The sequence below is a fragment of the Gadus chalcogrammus genome, chromosome 12 (assembly GCF_026213295.1).
Source record: "Gadus chalcogrammus isolate NIFS_2021 chromosome 12, NIFS_Gcha_1.0, whole genome shotgun sequence".
Lineage (NCBI taxonomy): Eukaryota > Metazoa > Chordata > Actinopteri > Gadiformes > Gadidae > Gadus > Gadus chalcogrammus.
The window spans coordinates 24,425,936-24,439,532 of NC_079423.1; the positions used below are offsets into that span (position 1 = coordinate 24,425,936).

At 43.8% G+C, this 13,597-nt stretch overlaps 1 protein-coding gene across 1 annotated transcript; it reads left to right on the forward strand.

The window, feature by feature from the left end:
- Window positions 1-7,444: 7,444 nt before the first annotated feature.
- rgs16 (regulator of G protein signaling 16) lies at window positions 7,445-9,313 on the forward strand. The gene is made up of 5 exons (XM_056603577.1): window positions 7,445-7,568; window positions 7,828-7,911; window positions 8,021-8,082; window positions 8,314-8,480; window positions 8,618-9,313. Exons 1-5 carry the CDS (start codon window positions 7,525-7,527, stop codon window positions 8,822-8,824), a joined length of 564 nt encoding a protein of 187 aa, XP_056459552.1. The 5' UTR covers window positions 7,445-7,524; the 3' UTR covers window positions 8,825-9,313.
- The last annotated feature ends 4,284 nt before the right edge of the window (window positions 9,314-13,597 follow it).

The window sequence follows — 13,597 nt, forward strand, 5'->3', positions numbered from 1 at the left end:
TCTCTGTACAGTGTAGTATAAGTTTCAGCTGGACTCAATCTGTCATTGTTACTTGTGTATCGATACCACAGCATGTCCCTAAAAGACACACGCAGAGATGTTTTCATACGTATCAATATTTTTTGAAGGACATGGTTAGGGTTTATATTTTCAAATGACTGCCATCCCCAATGGCTATTCAACCCAATATTTGTCTATCTAACTGTTACATGGAGAAGCATTTTTCATAAGTGTGACCAATTCGACTGACCAAGATTCAGCTGACCCAAACATCAGGCACGGCTCTATGGCTTAGTCATTTTGCACATATTCCGGACAAACTAGGAGCAACACTAATAATGACAATGTTATGTTATGCAATATAAAAAGAGTATAGTCATATAATATATTCAAATTCATTATGTTAATTTATGTTGCATCCTTCAATATTACCTTTTAACACATGACGGTGATTCATTTCTGAAAAATAACTGTTTCAAAACACAAACAGCGAAACAGCGAACACAACATGCCATGGATGCATGTCATATTATTTATCAATTGGCCGATGGCAGTCAACAAATCAAATATATAACCCAATGCTGAAGAACGGCCGATAAATCACTGCATCCCATGAAAACACACACACACACACACACACACACACACACACACAAGCACACACACACACACACACACACAAACACACACACACACACACACACACACACACACACACACACACACACACACAACTCAGAGGTAAACATAGAGGAACAACATCAGTTAGCTGTTGACAGCCCTAACATCCCTGTTTGTAATGCTCTCCAAGGCTGCGAAGGGACACGAAGCGCCGAGCACGGTGTCTGTGTGATGCGCAGTGTCGGATATCAGACCTGTTGTTATTGAGTCTGGGCCCTTTCGCAATACCTTCCGCTCGGACCAACGCGATAAACAAAAGCCATTCAGATTGCCGGTTAATCATTGACTCACCTTGAACAGGCACGTGGAGGAGTTAGGGCTTTGGGCAAACAGAGGTTAATAAAGCGCGTTACAGCGACTCTAATCGCCTTGTTCATTGCAACGCTCCATTCAACACTGTTTTGGTGAGAGCCGTGATGAGGGAGATTAGGAAGTTCGATGTGTTTAAGCACATGAGCAAATAAACCATGATATGTGGATTATTTTTGTCACGATCCACATTCAAGGTAAACCCCTACCCCTTACCCTATTCAATATTGTTTACCTTTATTTATCCAGGTAAGACTCATTGGGGAGAATTTACTTTTTTCCAAGAGAGACACAATTTCCTGACCTCCCTTGTCAATGAAGGCCAACCCTTGAGTCAGAGCAGAGCAGATTTACCGTACGTCATCTTATATTACCCTTTGACAGGTTGTGGACGCCTACAGTCACCGGGGCCACGTCAGTACAGTTTGTTTTGAGAGCCACCGGCTTTTCCTTTCAGCGTTAAACACGCGGTGCTTTATTGTACATGCAGATGATTTTCAGATATTCTGGGAATGGTGCATCTACACACACGCGTGCATGCACACACACACACAGACACACAGAAAATGTATGTGTATGAATTACTTAAATATATACAAGTAATGAATATATATATAACAATATGTATAAAAGAATATAACATAATAAATAACAAAAAATAAATAAATAAATAATTAAATTCATTGTGCAATGTACAGTATGCTTCATCCTACAGATAACCCGTTATCTGAGGTATCCTTGAAAGCAACAAAACATGGCCTGCAGCACGAAAAGTTCAATTTCTTGTGGCACACGGTTCGAATTTATAAAATTGAAAAACGAAGAGAGGAAGCCCCGACCTTTGAATTCTAATGTTTGAACTAATTTACTCGGATGTGCTTTTCGAGCAAGGTAATTTCCTCTGTTGCCGATGAGTCACTGACTCACTGTTTAGAAGAACCTTCAGAAATAAACGAATAAACAGAGTGGGGGGACTTGTGACAGGAAGTACTCAAGACACGTTTTCGATGACATTGACCCGGGTTTTTGGTGTTTTGTTTGCTTTGTTCCTGTACTTTCCCTTTTCTCTTCCCGGATAATCCACGCGGACATGCAACCAATCAACGATGGAACACACATGTATACAGATGCACGCACACACACACACAGCTTTTGCAGTTTACAGCTTTAAGCTCTATCCGTTATTAGGATGGTGCGGCCGATTACATTGTTTTTAATTCAAACAAATACCTTGGAACACACCTAATGCACACACACACTGAAATGTAATAAAAAAGACATGTCAATCCATATACACACATTCAAATTGGAGTACCAAATAAAAAGAGAACTCCTCTTTCCATAATTATTTTGACAAAGATATTCCGATATTTTTGGTGACAGGAAGAATTTATAATTTTGAACCATCATCTTCCTCTTTTAACATAGCGGCCATATTGCATATGGATTGGTTGGGTGCAGAAAAGTGTGAGAATCTTTGGAAATCAGGACAACTTTTTTGTTCTCCATTCTACATCCCCTGACCCAGCTAACGTTTAGAATGTTTTCTGATTATGATTACAGGCCTTCTCCAAACATTCAAAAAAGTTTCCCTCTCAATTTCCCAAAAATGGCCACTCTGTGAAAAGCTCAATAGAAAAGAAAAATAATACAATTGTGTCTCATTTACTGTTGGATCTATATGAAAACACACATTGACATCTATCTGATCTGTATGAAGACATTCTTCCTCTTTTACTGGATGTGTATGAAGACACACTATCTCTCTTGTCCTGCAGGGGCGCTTTCAGAAGGGCTTTGCTGAAGCTGTTGAGAGGAAAAGCATCTGCCCATCCTTTCTCTAACCAAGATCTGAAAAAAAAGAAATCTGCTGTTTTCTTCCATTTTCTCTTGACATAGAATTTATGCAAATATTGGCGCTTCTTCACCTCATAATCCTGTTTATAATCCAGGTAGTATTTGAGGTAAACCACAAACCCTGAATGTACTTCCTGAAATAACTACCTTTGATCCCCACTCAGATGTCCTTTTGTGCCAACCTTGGCAATACCAGGCAACAACAAGAGCAATCTACGAAAAGTCACATATCCACGACTCATTATTTTGTCCATTATATTCCTTGTGTTGCCAACACCCCTAATCCCTCCAAAGCGGCCAAATAACATCCGAGACTGAAGTGGAAGACAACTTTCATCTTCCCCAGTTCCTGTTCACAGCTGTGGCCCGAGTGCAAAATCTCCTGCAACCCTATCCCTCAGGTCATTATGGGCTGGATCCTGCCTTTTTCACAGCTGGATACGGCTATAAATTACTCTCTCTCTCTCCCTGACGGGGGTACTTGTTGGGTTATTTTGAGTTGAAAATACGATACCTGACATGACGTCATCTTAACTTGCCTAGACCAGTTAAGGTGAAGGGAAATCAAGTAATGCTAGGCAACTGAAAAGAAGATCAAAAGAGGAGATGAGAGGACTGACAGGGTATGGTGAGGTTAGGGGTAGGATAGGTATGGTAAAGTATGGTATGGTAAAATAAAGTTAAGTTAAGGGGAACGGTCATGCCCTCCAGTTTCTCTACGGTCACGCACTCAAGAGAGTACTGCTTCATACGATTTTTGTGAAAAATGCAGAAAAGCTCGACCATTGACGCCACTATATGTGATTTACATTCCCCATTTGGAAAATGACGCCAACGGTAGAACTTTGGACAGTTGACGTCTGACCAACAAAGTCAATCACAATGTGTATGAACCAGTCGTAGAAAAAAGTGTGATGGATAGCCTTAGGTACATAGAGGTGACTCTGAGTAACCTGGGTTAAATGAGGTAAAACTAATCAAGCCTAGGATGATTGTCATGAACTGGCCAGGGTCCTGAAACCATCAAGGGGATATATATATATATATATTAGTGCTGTCAAGCGAATAAAATATTTAATCGCGATTAATCGCATTAATGCCATAGTTAACTCACGGCTAATCACGAGCAATCACGATTAATCGCAAATGTTTTTTCTATGCTAAATATCCCTTGATTTCTTTGTCCCATTAATCTTTCTCATTTTAATGCTCTTATCAACATGGAGAAGTGCATCGGCTTGCCTTGTGCAAATGTTTTTTTATTGATAACAACATTGGCATATACTGATCAAAACAGGACGATCACTATTTACGTTTAACGAGACAGGGATATGGTTAGCTAGGTTAAAGGGAAAGTATTAAAAATGGTAAGGTGTGGTAAATTAAGGATAAGGTTAAAGGTATGGTAATGGTAATGGTATGGTATGGTAGGGTAGGGTAACATCAAATACAGAGAGAACTCTACATAAACTCAGCCAACTGAGGTAAATCCACAGCAGTGAGATAGAAATGCCCTTTCATCGTATGATCCCCTTTATACTTTATAAACCTCTCCTAATACAGGTGAAGGCAACTTCCACTGTTGTTTCAAAGTTGTAAGGATTGGTTTCCATTCTAACATTGTAATTTGATGTTTTTTGTCATTACATTTGAAACTTTAATTAGCTTTAAGGAGATGTTCACATGCTTCCTAAAATAATTTAACATGAATTAAAATCTCCTGAACAGAACTGTCTTATTTATCTTTCATAAATAAGTTGACCATGTGTTGGTTCATGGTATACAGTGCAAAGACGTGGGGGGAAGAAGAAAGGCAGGGCTCTGCAGGACCCTATCCAACAAGCCATTGAAACGATGCCAAGTGTGAAGAAGCATTGATCCCATCCAGTAAAAGTGCTGGGGTGGATGAACCAAAGAGTGTACCTCAAGGGGCTTGAGATTAAGTGAGGGCTGATAATATCTATGGGAGAAGAGGACGTGGCGGCACCATTCAAGGCCGTCGGTACACCGCTACTCATCATTTCTGTGTTATTTCATTTCCATCGTATCTCCATGATGGGTGCCTTCTCATAATAGACTCTGCAAAGAAGATTTGTTACTCTGATACTACATACTGCAATGTATGTAAGAGTTGGCTTCAGTAGTAAGACTATGGTCTCACCATCCCCGCTAAACTTCCTGCCTGCCTGAACATCCAGCCACACATTTGTCTTCCCTATCATCCGACCAGAACACAGTCCTGTTCAAAATAAGCCCCTTAGGCAAGGCAAGGCAAGGCAAGGCAACTTTATTTATATAGCACTTTTCATACACAAGGCAGACTCAAAGTGCTTCACATATAAACATTGTCATACGATAAAAAAAATAATAGATAAGTAAAAGAAAACATATGCAGAAAAATTAGTCAAATAGATCACGATTTTAGAAAGTGCAATGTGTTTAAGATCAGATCTACAGTCTCTCTGGAGTCTGGTACCCACGTCAGGACTCCAACCCGACCTAAAGGAATATGGTCCTTTCTCTGGGACTCCAACCCAACCTAAAGGTATTTGGTCCTTTCTCTGTGACTCCAACCCGACCTAAAGGAACTTTGTCATTTCTATGGGACTCCAACCCAACCTAAAGGAACTTGGCTCTTTCTCTGGGACTCCAACCCGACCTAAAGGAACTTTGTCCTTTCTCTGGGACTCCAACCCAGATTCTAGGACTCTAACCCAGACAGAACTTGGGTCTCATACCCTTATCCTTTCCCGCTGGTATCAGTTCATGTATCTTTCTGGTAAAAATAGAAATATAAAGGCAAAGTTAAAAAGGCCTTTTACCAATAAAATATGAACGGAGAGTAAATTTACAAAAATGTACTTTATATTCATAAGAAATATATATTCTGTTGTTTCTTAATGTTGAAAAGTAACACTTAAGTATCTTTAGATGTTATTTTATTTTTGTATACATCATTTACAGATATAAGTTCAATCATGAGTATGGCATGATTCCCATGGTCTGCAAAATCAAAGCTTCTATCATAGGGCTTCTATAGAATTGGCAGACCTCCATATCATACGTTGGCTTTTCTTATTTTTATCAATTTATTAATTCATTCATTTATTCATCATGGAAGAAAGAAAGCAAAAAAGAGTGCTCTCTATTACATTCAGCATTGTTTTGTAGCAGTAAAGGTCACGTTTGGAGTTAAATACTATGTTAATGAGGTTATTTTTTGTGATCAACATTACTATGCAGGGAGATGGTTACTCCAGTTCCTTGCAACTAATTCCATTTTGTTTGGAGCTTACTGGCTATGGCTTATTCTTGGAACTGGTGTAGGCTTAAATGTCCCGAATCTATTTTGGAAAGATTCTATAGATTTCGGTGAAATGTGTTTTCACAAATGTGCTTCAAATGTTCTTCTTATTTGTTCTATAACTCGTAGAATGTTGTGCCTGACGGATGTTTTGTTGCTAATGGCTGCAAGTGTGTTGCTAATGTTGCTGATTTTGAAAGTGCTAGCCCATGTCCCCATTTCACACTCACAAGGGAAAGCAATGAGAGAAATAGCCGGAGGGGGTCTCTTGGTAGAACCTAAGTGTTCCTAGACAGAAGCTACTATCCATCATTTAATTCATCAATGTGCCACAGGGCATTGCTGTGTGTGTGTGTGTGTGTGTGCGTGTGTGCGTGTGTGCGTGTGTGTGTGTGTGTGTGTGTGTGTGTGTGTGTGTGTGTGTGTGTGTGTGTGTGTGTGTGTGTGTGTGTGTGTGTGTGTGTGTGTGTGTGTGTGTGTGTGTGTGTGTGTGTGTGTGTGTGTGTGCGCGTTTGCGTGTGTGTCCATAACAGCCTTTCAGAGGAAAAGTGGCTTCATTAACACCTAATAACACCCCGGATGCTGTTGTGCTTTCAATGGCACGTGAGCATTATTCACAAGTGCACATGCACTCCCTTACTGTGGCATGCACAAAAAAAATCAACAATACCAGTGTTTGTCCACTTCACGTTTTCTGTACTAAATGTTTTTTTTTATTGTGAAAAAAAAGAAAGAAAAACGGACAGACTAAAAGATTTGTTTTGGCCAAGATTCAAGGACACTTGAAGGGAATACAGAATGTGGAAGTCATTTACACAGTAATTCCACAGCCCTGTCCTTGCCCACTCTCTCTCTCTCTCTCTCTCTCTCTCTCTCTCTCTCTCTCTCTCTCTCTCTCTCTCTCTCTCTCTCTCCCCATCCATCTTATCTCTCTCTCTCTCTCTCTCTCTCTCACTCTCTCTCTCTCTCTCTCTCTCTCTCTCTCTCTCTCTCTCTCTCTCTCTCCCCATCTTATCTCTCTCTCTCTCTCTCTCTCTCTCTCTCTCTCTCTCTCTCTCTCTCTCTCTCTCTCTCTCTCTCTCTCCCCCCCATCCCTCTTATCCCTCTCACTCTCTGTCTCTGTCTCGCTCTCTCTGCCCCCCATCCCTCTTATCTCTCTCTCTGCTCCGTCTCTCACTCCCTCCCTTTGAAGCTCTGTTTGGCTGTGTGAGGATGACGCGTCGGCAGCAGGGTCTATATAAAGCTCTGCTCCGCCTCATTGCAGACACACCGCTGCTCTGGCTATACCAAGCGCTCACTCGCCTGTCCTGGAACTACTTTCTGTGCACCTTAACCTCCACCCTACTGACCAGCTGGAGTCCTCCGCTGCCGATATGTGCAAAGGATTATCATCACTTCCAAACTCCTGCCTGGAAAGGTACATGAAATGATAGAATGACCGTGTTTATCGTGGAAGGATTTCATCGCTGTGATTTATCAATGGTGCATTGGGGTTGATTTTACTTAACTGCAGGGAATTTCAAGAAGAGATGAATAATTGTAACTTTGGCTGATGCATCTTAAATCTAACTTGTGCTGCAAAGGACTCTCAAGTCATAAGTAGAAAGTTAAACCTGCAATGCATGCATACTGAAACATTTTTCTAACATGTTTCTTTTTCTTGTGTTCTTCTCCAGGGCCAAGGGACTGAAAGCAAGGCTGGGGAACATTCTGCAAAAACCAGATTGGAAACTGACATGCTGCAAAATAGGGAAAAATCGGTAAGCCTCAATAACTTTAAGTACTAGGATTGTTGCTACCCTGGATCATAACCTTTAATTGAAAATGTCCTATTATACATAGTCATTATTTATGTTTTTCTCTCATCAGACCCACCACAGAAGAATGCCTCAAGTGGAAGCATTCATTTGAAAAGCTACTGTCAAGTAAATGTAAGTCAAATTGAAGATCATTGCATGCCTGCACATACAAGTTTATTAATTTAAGATATACGCACCCAATCTCCCCCCCCCCACACACACACACACACACATACACACACACACCCCTACAGACACAATTATAGTAATCAAGTACAATCTTTATTTAATACTCTGCCTGATGAATGATCTGCAATGCTTAACCCTTTGTTCTCCTCCTCCCTCTCCTTCTCTCCTCTGCAGATGGCATGTGTGCCTTCACAGCTTTCCTCGTGTCTGAGTTCAGCGAGGAGAACATTGCATTCTACTTCGCCTGCGAGGAATACAGGAGCACCAAGTCAGCTGCCAAGCTCGCAGCCAAAGCCCAGAAGATTTACGATGAATTCATCGGCAGCGACGCACCACGAGAAGTGAGTGCGCTCTTCACGTCCCCCAATGTGCACGATATCCCAATGCACCAATTCTCCCCTTTGCACTTCGATAGATTTAGAGAATGAAAGAGAAACCCGACAGAGGTTAACCGGTCCCCTCATTCTTTCCTTCGCAGATCAATATCGACCACGAGACCCGGGACATCACAAAATCCAACATGGAGTCCCCCTCGCCCGCTTGCTTCGACATGGCCCAGCACAGGATCTACATGTTGATGGCCAAAGACTGCTACCCCCGATTCCTACGCTCACAAACTTACAGGGAGATGGCGTACGAAGACGGGGACAAGAGAAGATGTCCTGTCCACCCAGAGAATGTGTGAACGAGATGCATGTCCTGACTATAAGGAGTTTAGTTTGTGCAAGGTCGCCTTACAGAAAAGATGACAAAAAGAGCAGCAGAGAGGGCCGAGAAGCCGGGCTGCGGATCGCTCTGACAGAATGCCATGGGCAGACAGGGGTGGTGGCGGGACAGCAGTGGGAGAGATGGCGATGTGGTGGAGCACAGGCCGTGAGTCTGAGATTTAGGGGCAGAGATCATTTCAGAACAGAAAGGGGTTTATTTTGCCAAGATGGAGCATCGGTGGAAAATTGCCCAGAGTTTAAAAGTATTTTTGCTCATAATTTGACCATAGTACTGGCAGACAATCAGAAGGGAGAAATGGTAAAAGCCATAAAAGCAAGCACATGTGATTGCGTTTTGAATTTGTCTTATACTGTGAGAGCAAAGTGTGAATAATGTATTTATTTGTTTAACTGTCAATTTATTGTTATTTAATTTACTTTTCTTACAAAGCAATGTGCAATCTTTCCTATTTATTTCTTGTTCTGATTTTTTTTACACAATGATGAATTAAATAAAAAGTTCATGCAGATTGCCTTCCCTCCTTTGATTTCACTCAAACAATTAACTGTCATAGAACACGAGTAATACTCATTTCACCATGATCACAAATCATGCTGATTCACATATTAAATAAATAAATATTCTTTATTGCTTCTGGCTATTACATCAGAGTGCAATAAAATCCCCCTCAAATGACACAATATACTTAGATAGTGAGAACTAAACATACATTGGCTCATTAATGGGTGAGGTGGTCAGCAGGTGTGACACAGAACTGTTTGTCTCGTCACCTAGGAAACTACGTGAGCCAACCACATCTTCCTGGTGAGAACACTTTCCTGGAAACGGGAAGCAGAAGAAAATGGTGTGACTTCATCAATGTGATGTCTACTGCCAATAAAGCTCTGTCCGTGTGTTTGCTCAAGCCATTATTCTTGTGCAATAAATGGCAATAAAGTTGGGACGAAGCTGGACCTCCAGGCACAGGGCAATGCTTCTACATCACAGACAGATTCCCCGGTGAACAGAAGGTGCATAGCATGCACACAATAGGATAGTGGAAGCCGTAATTGTCTGTGTCCTTTCCTTTAGAAGATAATTTTGCTTTGAATGAAATTAAACTCTGCAAACTCACGTTTTATGGTTTCAGCGGTACGATTATTATCCCCGGCCCATACATTTTATAGTGTTCCATCTTAATGGTAATAACGAACCAATTACTAATGGATATAATGTATCTCCTTGCTATATTATTCGGTCTGTTTAAGACAATGCTCTGCTATTGCACCTTTTCATGAAATAAACTTGTCACCTCATCATTCATAAAAAGAATCTCCATCTCAAAGACATGTGTTTTTGTGCACTCAACACTTGTGGAGTCCCTCCAGGGTCATTCCTTGCCCCCCTTTTAAGTCTTTACTCTAGATGTAGACTGTAGATCTATTGTTATATTGATGACACGTAGCTGTGCATGAAAACCCAAGCTCATCTTCTGCTTTAGACTAACCTATAAAATAACCATCAAATGTGAAAGGTTTCAATTCAACCCTTTTTTTTTACAATCAGACTTGTGCTAAGCAGCTTTTTTATTCACAAATGTGTCACATGACGGAAGTAAGATACGCCAATCCACTATTTTGAATTGTCTTTTAAAGTCCAGACCAGAATTTGCCGTTTTTATTTGCAGCATTGAGGATCTCCTACCATTGAAACAACTCAAAATCGCCTCTGAAAACCCACACATATCCAACACCACACGAGTCCCGTGGAGAGTGAGAACATGTGAGCAGACAACACCTCATTCCATTATTTGCTCTGCTGGTGCACCGTCTGCCTCTGTCTGGGTGTTCGCTGTATAACCCTGTGATAACCCACCAATGGGTTAATCATGGACCACCTAATAACAGGCAATTCATTCCCCCAGCAAACTTCAGTCACCCTGTTGTTCAAACCATTGTCTGGTCATCTTCAACGCCCCAGCCGCATAGTGGCTTCCTAAGCGGGCACAGTGGTTTCCTATTTGTCTACGCCTCATCTTTGCGATGCAAAATATATAAAAATAATAAAATAGTACACTTGCCGCGATTGATAGCTTTTGGAGCTATCAAGGGGCCTAGGTATCCGAATTATCCTCATCGTCATCCGCTTATCCGGGGTCGGGTCGCGGGGGGAGCAGCTCAAGCAGGGGGCCCCAGACTTCCCTTTCCCGGGCCACATTGACGAGCTCTGACGGGGGGATCCCGAGGCGTTCCCAGGCCAGTGTTGAGATATAATCTCTCCACCTAGTCCTGGGTCTTCCCCGAGGTCTCCTCCCCACTGGACGTGCCTGAAACACCTCCCAAGGAAGGCGCCCAGTGGGCATCCTTACCAGATGCCCGAACCACCTCAGCTGACTCCTTTCTAAGTAAAGGAGCAGCGGCTCTAATCCGAGTTCCTCACGGATGGCTGAGCTTCTCACCCTATCCCTAAGGGAGACACCAGCCACCCTTCTGAGGAAACTCATCTCGGCCGCTTGTACCCGCAATCTCGTCCTTTCGGTCATCACCCAGCCCTCATGACCATAGGTGAGGATAGGAACGAAGATCGACCGGTAGATCGAGAGCTTTGCCTTGCGGCTCAGCTCTCTTTTCGTTACAACGGTGCGGTAAAGCGAACGCAATACCGCCCCCGCTGCTCCGATTCTCCGGCCAATCTCACGCTCCATAGTACCCTCACTCGCGAACAAGACCCCGACGTACTTGAACTCCTTCACTTGGGCTAAGGACTCATTTCCTACCCGGAGTAAGCAATCCACCGGTTTCCTGCTAAGAGTCATGGCCTCAGATTTAGCGGTGCTGATCCTCATCCCAGCCGCTTCACACTCGGCCGCCAGCCGATCCAGTGAGTGCTGAAGGTCACAGGCCGATGATCCAATGAGGACCACATCATCTGCAAAAAGCAGTGACGAGATCCTCAGACCACCGAACTGCAACCCCTCCCCACCACGACTACGCCTCGATATCCTGTCCATGTATATCACAAACAGGATTGGTGACAAGGCGCAGCCCTGGCGGAGACCAGCACCCACTGAGAACGAAACTGACTGGCTGCCGAGAACACGAACACAGCTCTCGCTTTGGGAGTACAAAGATTGGATGGCCCTGAGGATAGACCCCCTTACCCCATACTCCCGCAGCACCTCCCACAGTTTCTCCCGGGGGACCCGGTCATATGCCTTCTCCAGATCCACAAAACACATGTAGACCGGATGGGCATACTCCCAGGCCCCCTCCAGGATCCTTGCGAGAGTGAAGAGCTGGTCCGTAGTTCCACGTCCGGGGCGAAAACCGCATTGTTCCTCTTCAATCTGAGGTTCGACGATCGGCCGAACCCTCCTTTCCAGCACCTTGGAGTAGACTTTACCAGGGAGGCTGAGAAGTGTGATACCCCGGTAATTGGCACACACTCTCTGGTCCCCCTTTTTGAACAGGGGAACCACCACCCCGGTTTGCCACTCCTTTGGCACTGTACCCGACTCCCACGCGATGTTGAATAGGCGTGTCAACCATGACAGCCCCTCAACACCCAGAGCCTTTAGCATTTCTGGCTGGATCTCATCAATCCCTGGGGCTTTGCCACTGCGGAGATGTTTGACTACCTCAGTGACCTCCACCAGGGAAATTGACGACGAAACACCATCAACCTCGAGCTCTGCCTCCAACATAGAGGTCGTGTTATTCGGATTCAGGAGTTCCTCAATGTGTTCCTTCCAACGTCCGACGACCTCCTCAGTTGAGGTCAACAGAGTCCCATCCTTACTGTACACAGCTTGGATGGTTCCCCGTTTCCCCCTCCTGAGGTGCCGGATAGTCTTCCAGAAACACTTTGGTGCCGACCGAAAGTCCTTCTCCATGGCCTCTCCAAACTTCTCCCACACCCGCTGCTTAGCCTCCGACACGGCAGCCGCTGCAGCCCTTCGAGCCTGTCGGTACCCTGCAACCGAGTCAGGAGTCCTCCAGGATATCATATCCCGGAAGGCCTCCTTCTTCAGTCGGACGGCTTCCCTGACCACCGGTGTCCACCACGGTGTCCGAGGGTTACCCGCCCCTTGAGGAGCCTAAGACCCTGAGGCCACAGCTAGCCACCGCAACTTCAGCAATGGAGGCTTTGAACACCGCCCACTCCGGCTCAATGCCCCCAACCTCCACAGGAATGCCAGAAAAGCTCCGCCGGAGGTGTGAGTTGAAGATACCTAGGACGGGGGCCTCCTCCAGACGTTCCCAGTTCACCCGCACTACTCGTTTGGGCTTACCAGGTCTATCCGGAAATTTCCCCCATTCCCTGATCCAACTCACAACCAGATGGTGGTCGGTTGACAGTTCCGCCCCTCTCTTTACCCGAGTGTCCGAATCAATTCATTGTAAAAACGTAATGTCAATATCGACGATCGTCTATATATTTCATTGCTGATTATATCATCTGTTCTCTTCCAAGTAGTGAATATTGTAAACGCTGTGTGTGCCTGGCAGTGGCAGACTGCGTTTCACCAGCCAGGGATAGCAGTCTACAAAACCCTCACTTGTGTATTCAAATGTCATTAGTGTAGAGTGGAGCCAATGTCAGGTGTGGAACAGCTGGTACACAATGCTGTTGCATATTTACATCCCATAATGTAGCCTCCCTCGCCATGGTAACCCACAGGCCAGTCCTTATCTGATGAATCTGACGAGTGCAACAATCTGTAATGCTGTTTTTTGTAATCAGGCACTAC

Bases quoted from the DNA above. Each gene is read 5' to 3' on its own strand.
- rgs16 (XM_056603577.1), top strand. From the start codon at position 7,525: ATGTGCAAAGGATTATCATCACTTCCAAACTCCTGCCTGGAAAG. The intron at 7,569-7,827 runs GTACATGAAATG...GTTCTTCTCCAG, and splicing joins CCAAACTCCTGCCTGGAAAG to GGCCAAGGGACTGAAAGCAA. The intron at 8,481-8,617 runs GTGAGTGCGCTC...TTTCCTTCGCAG, and splicing joins GCAGCGACGCACCACGAGAA to ATCAATATCGACCACGAGAC.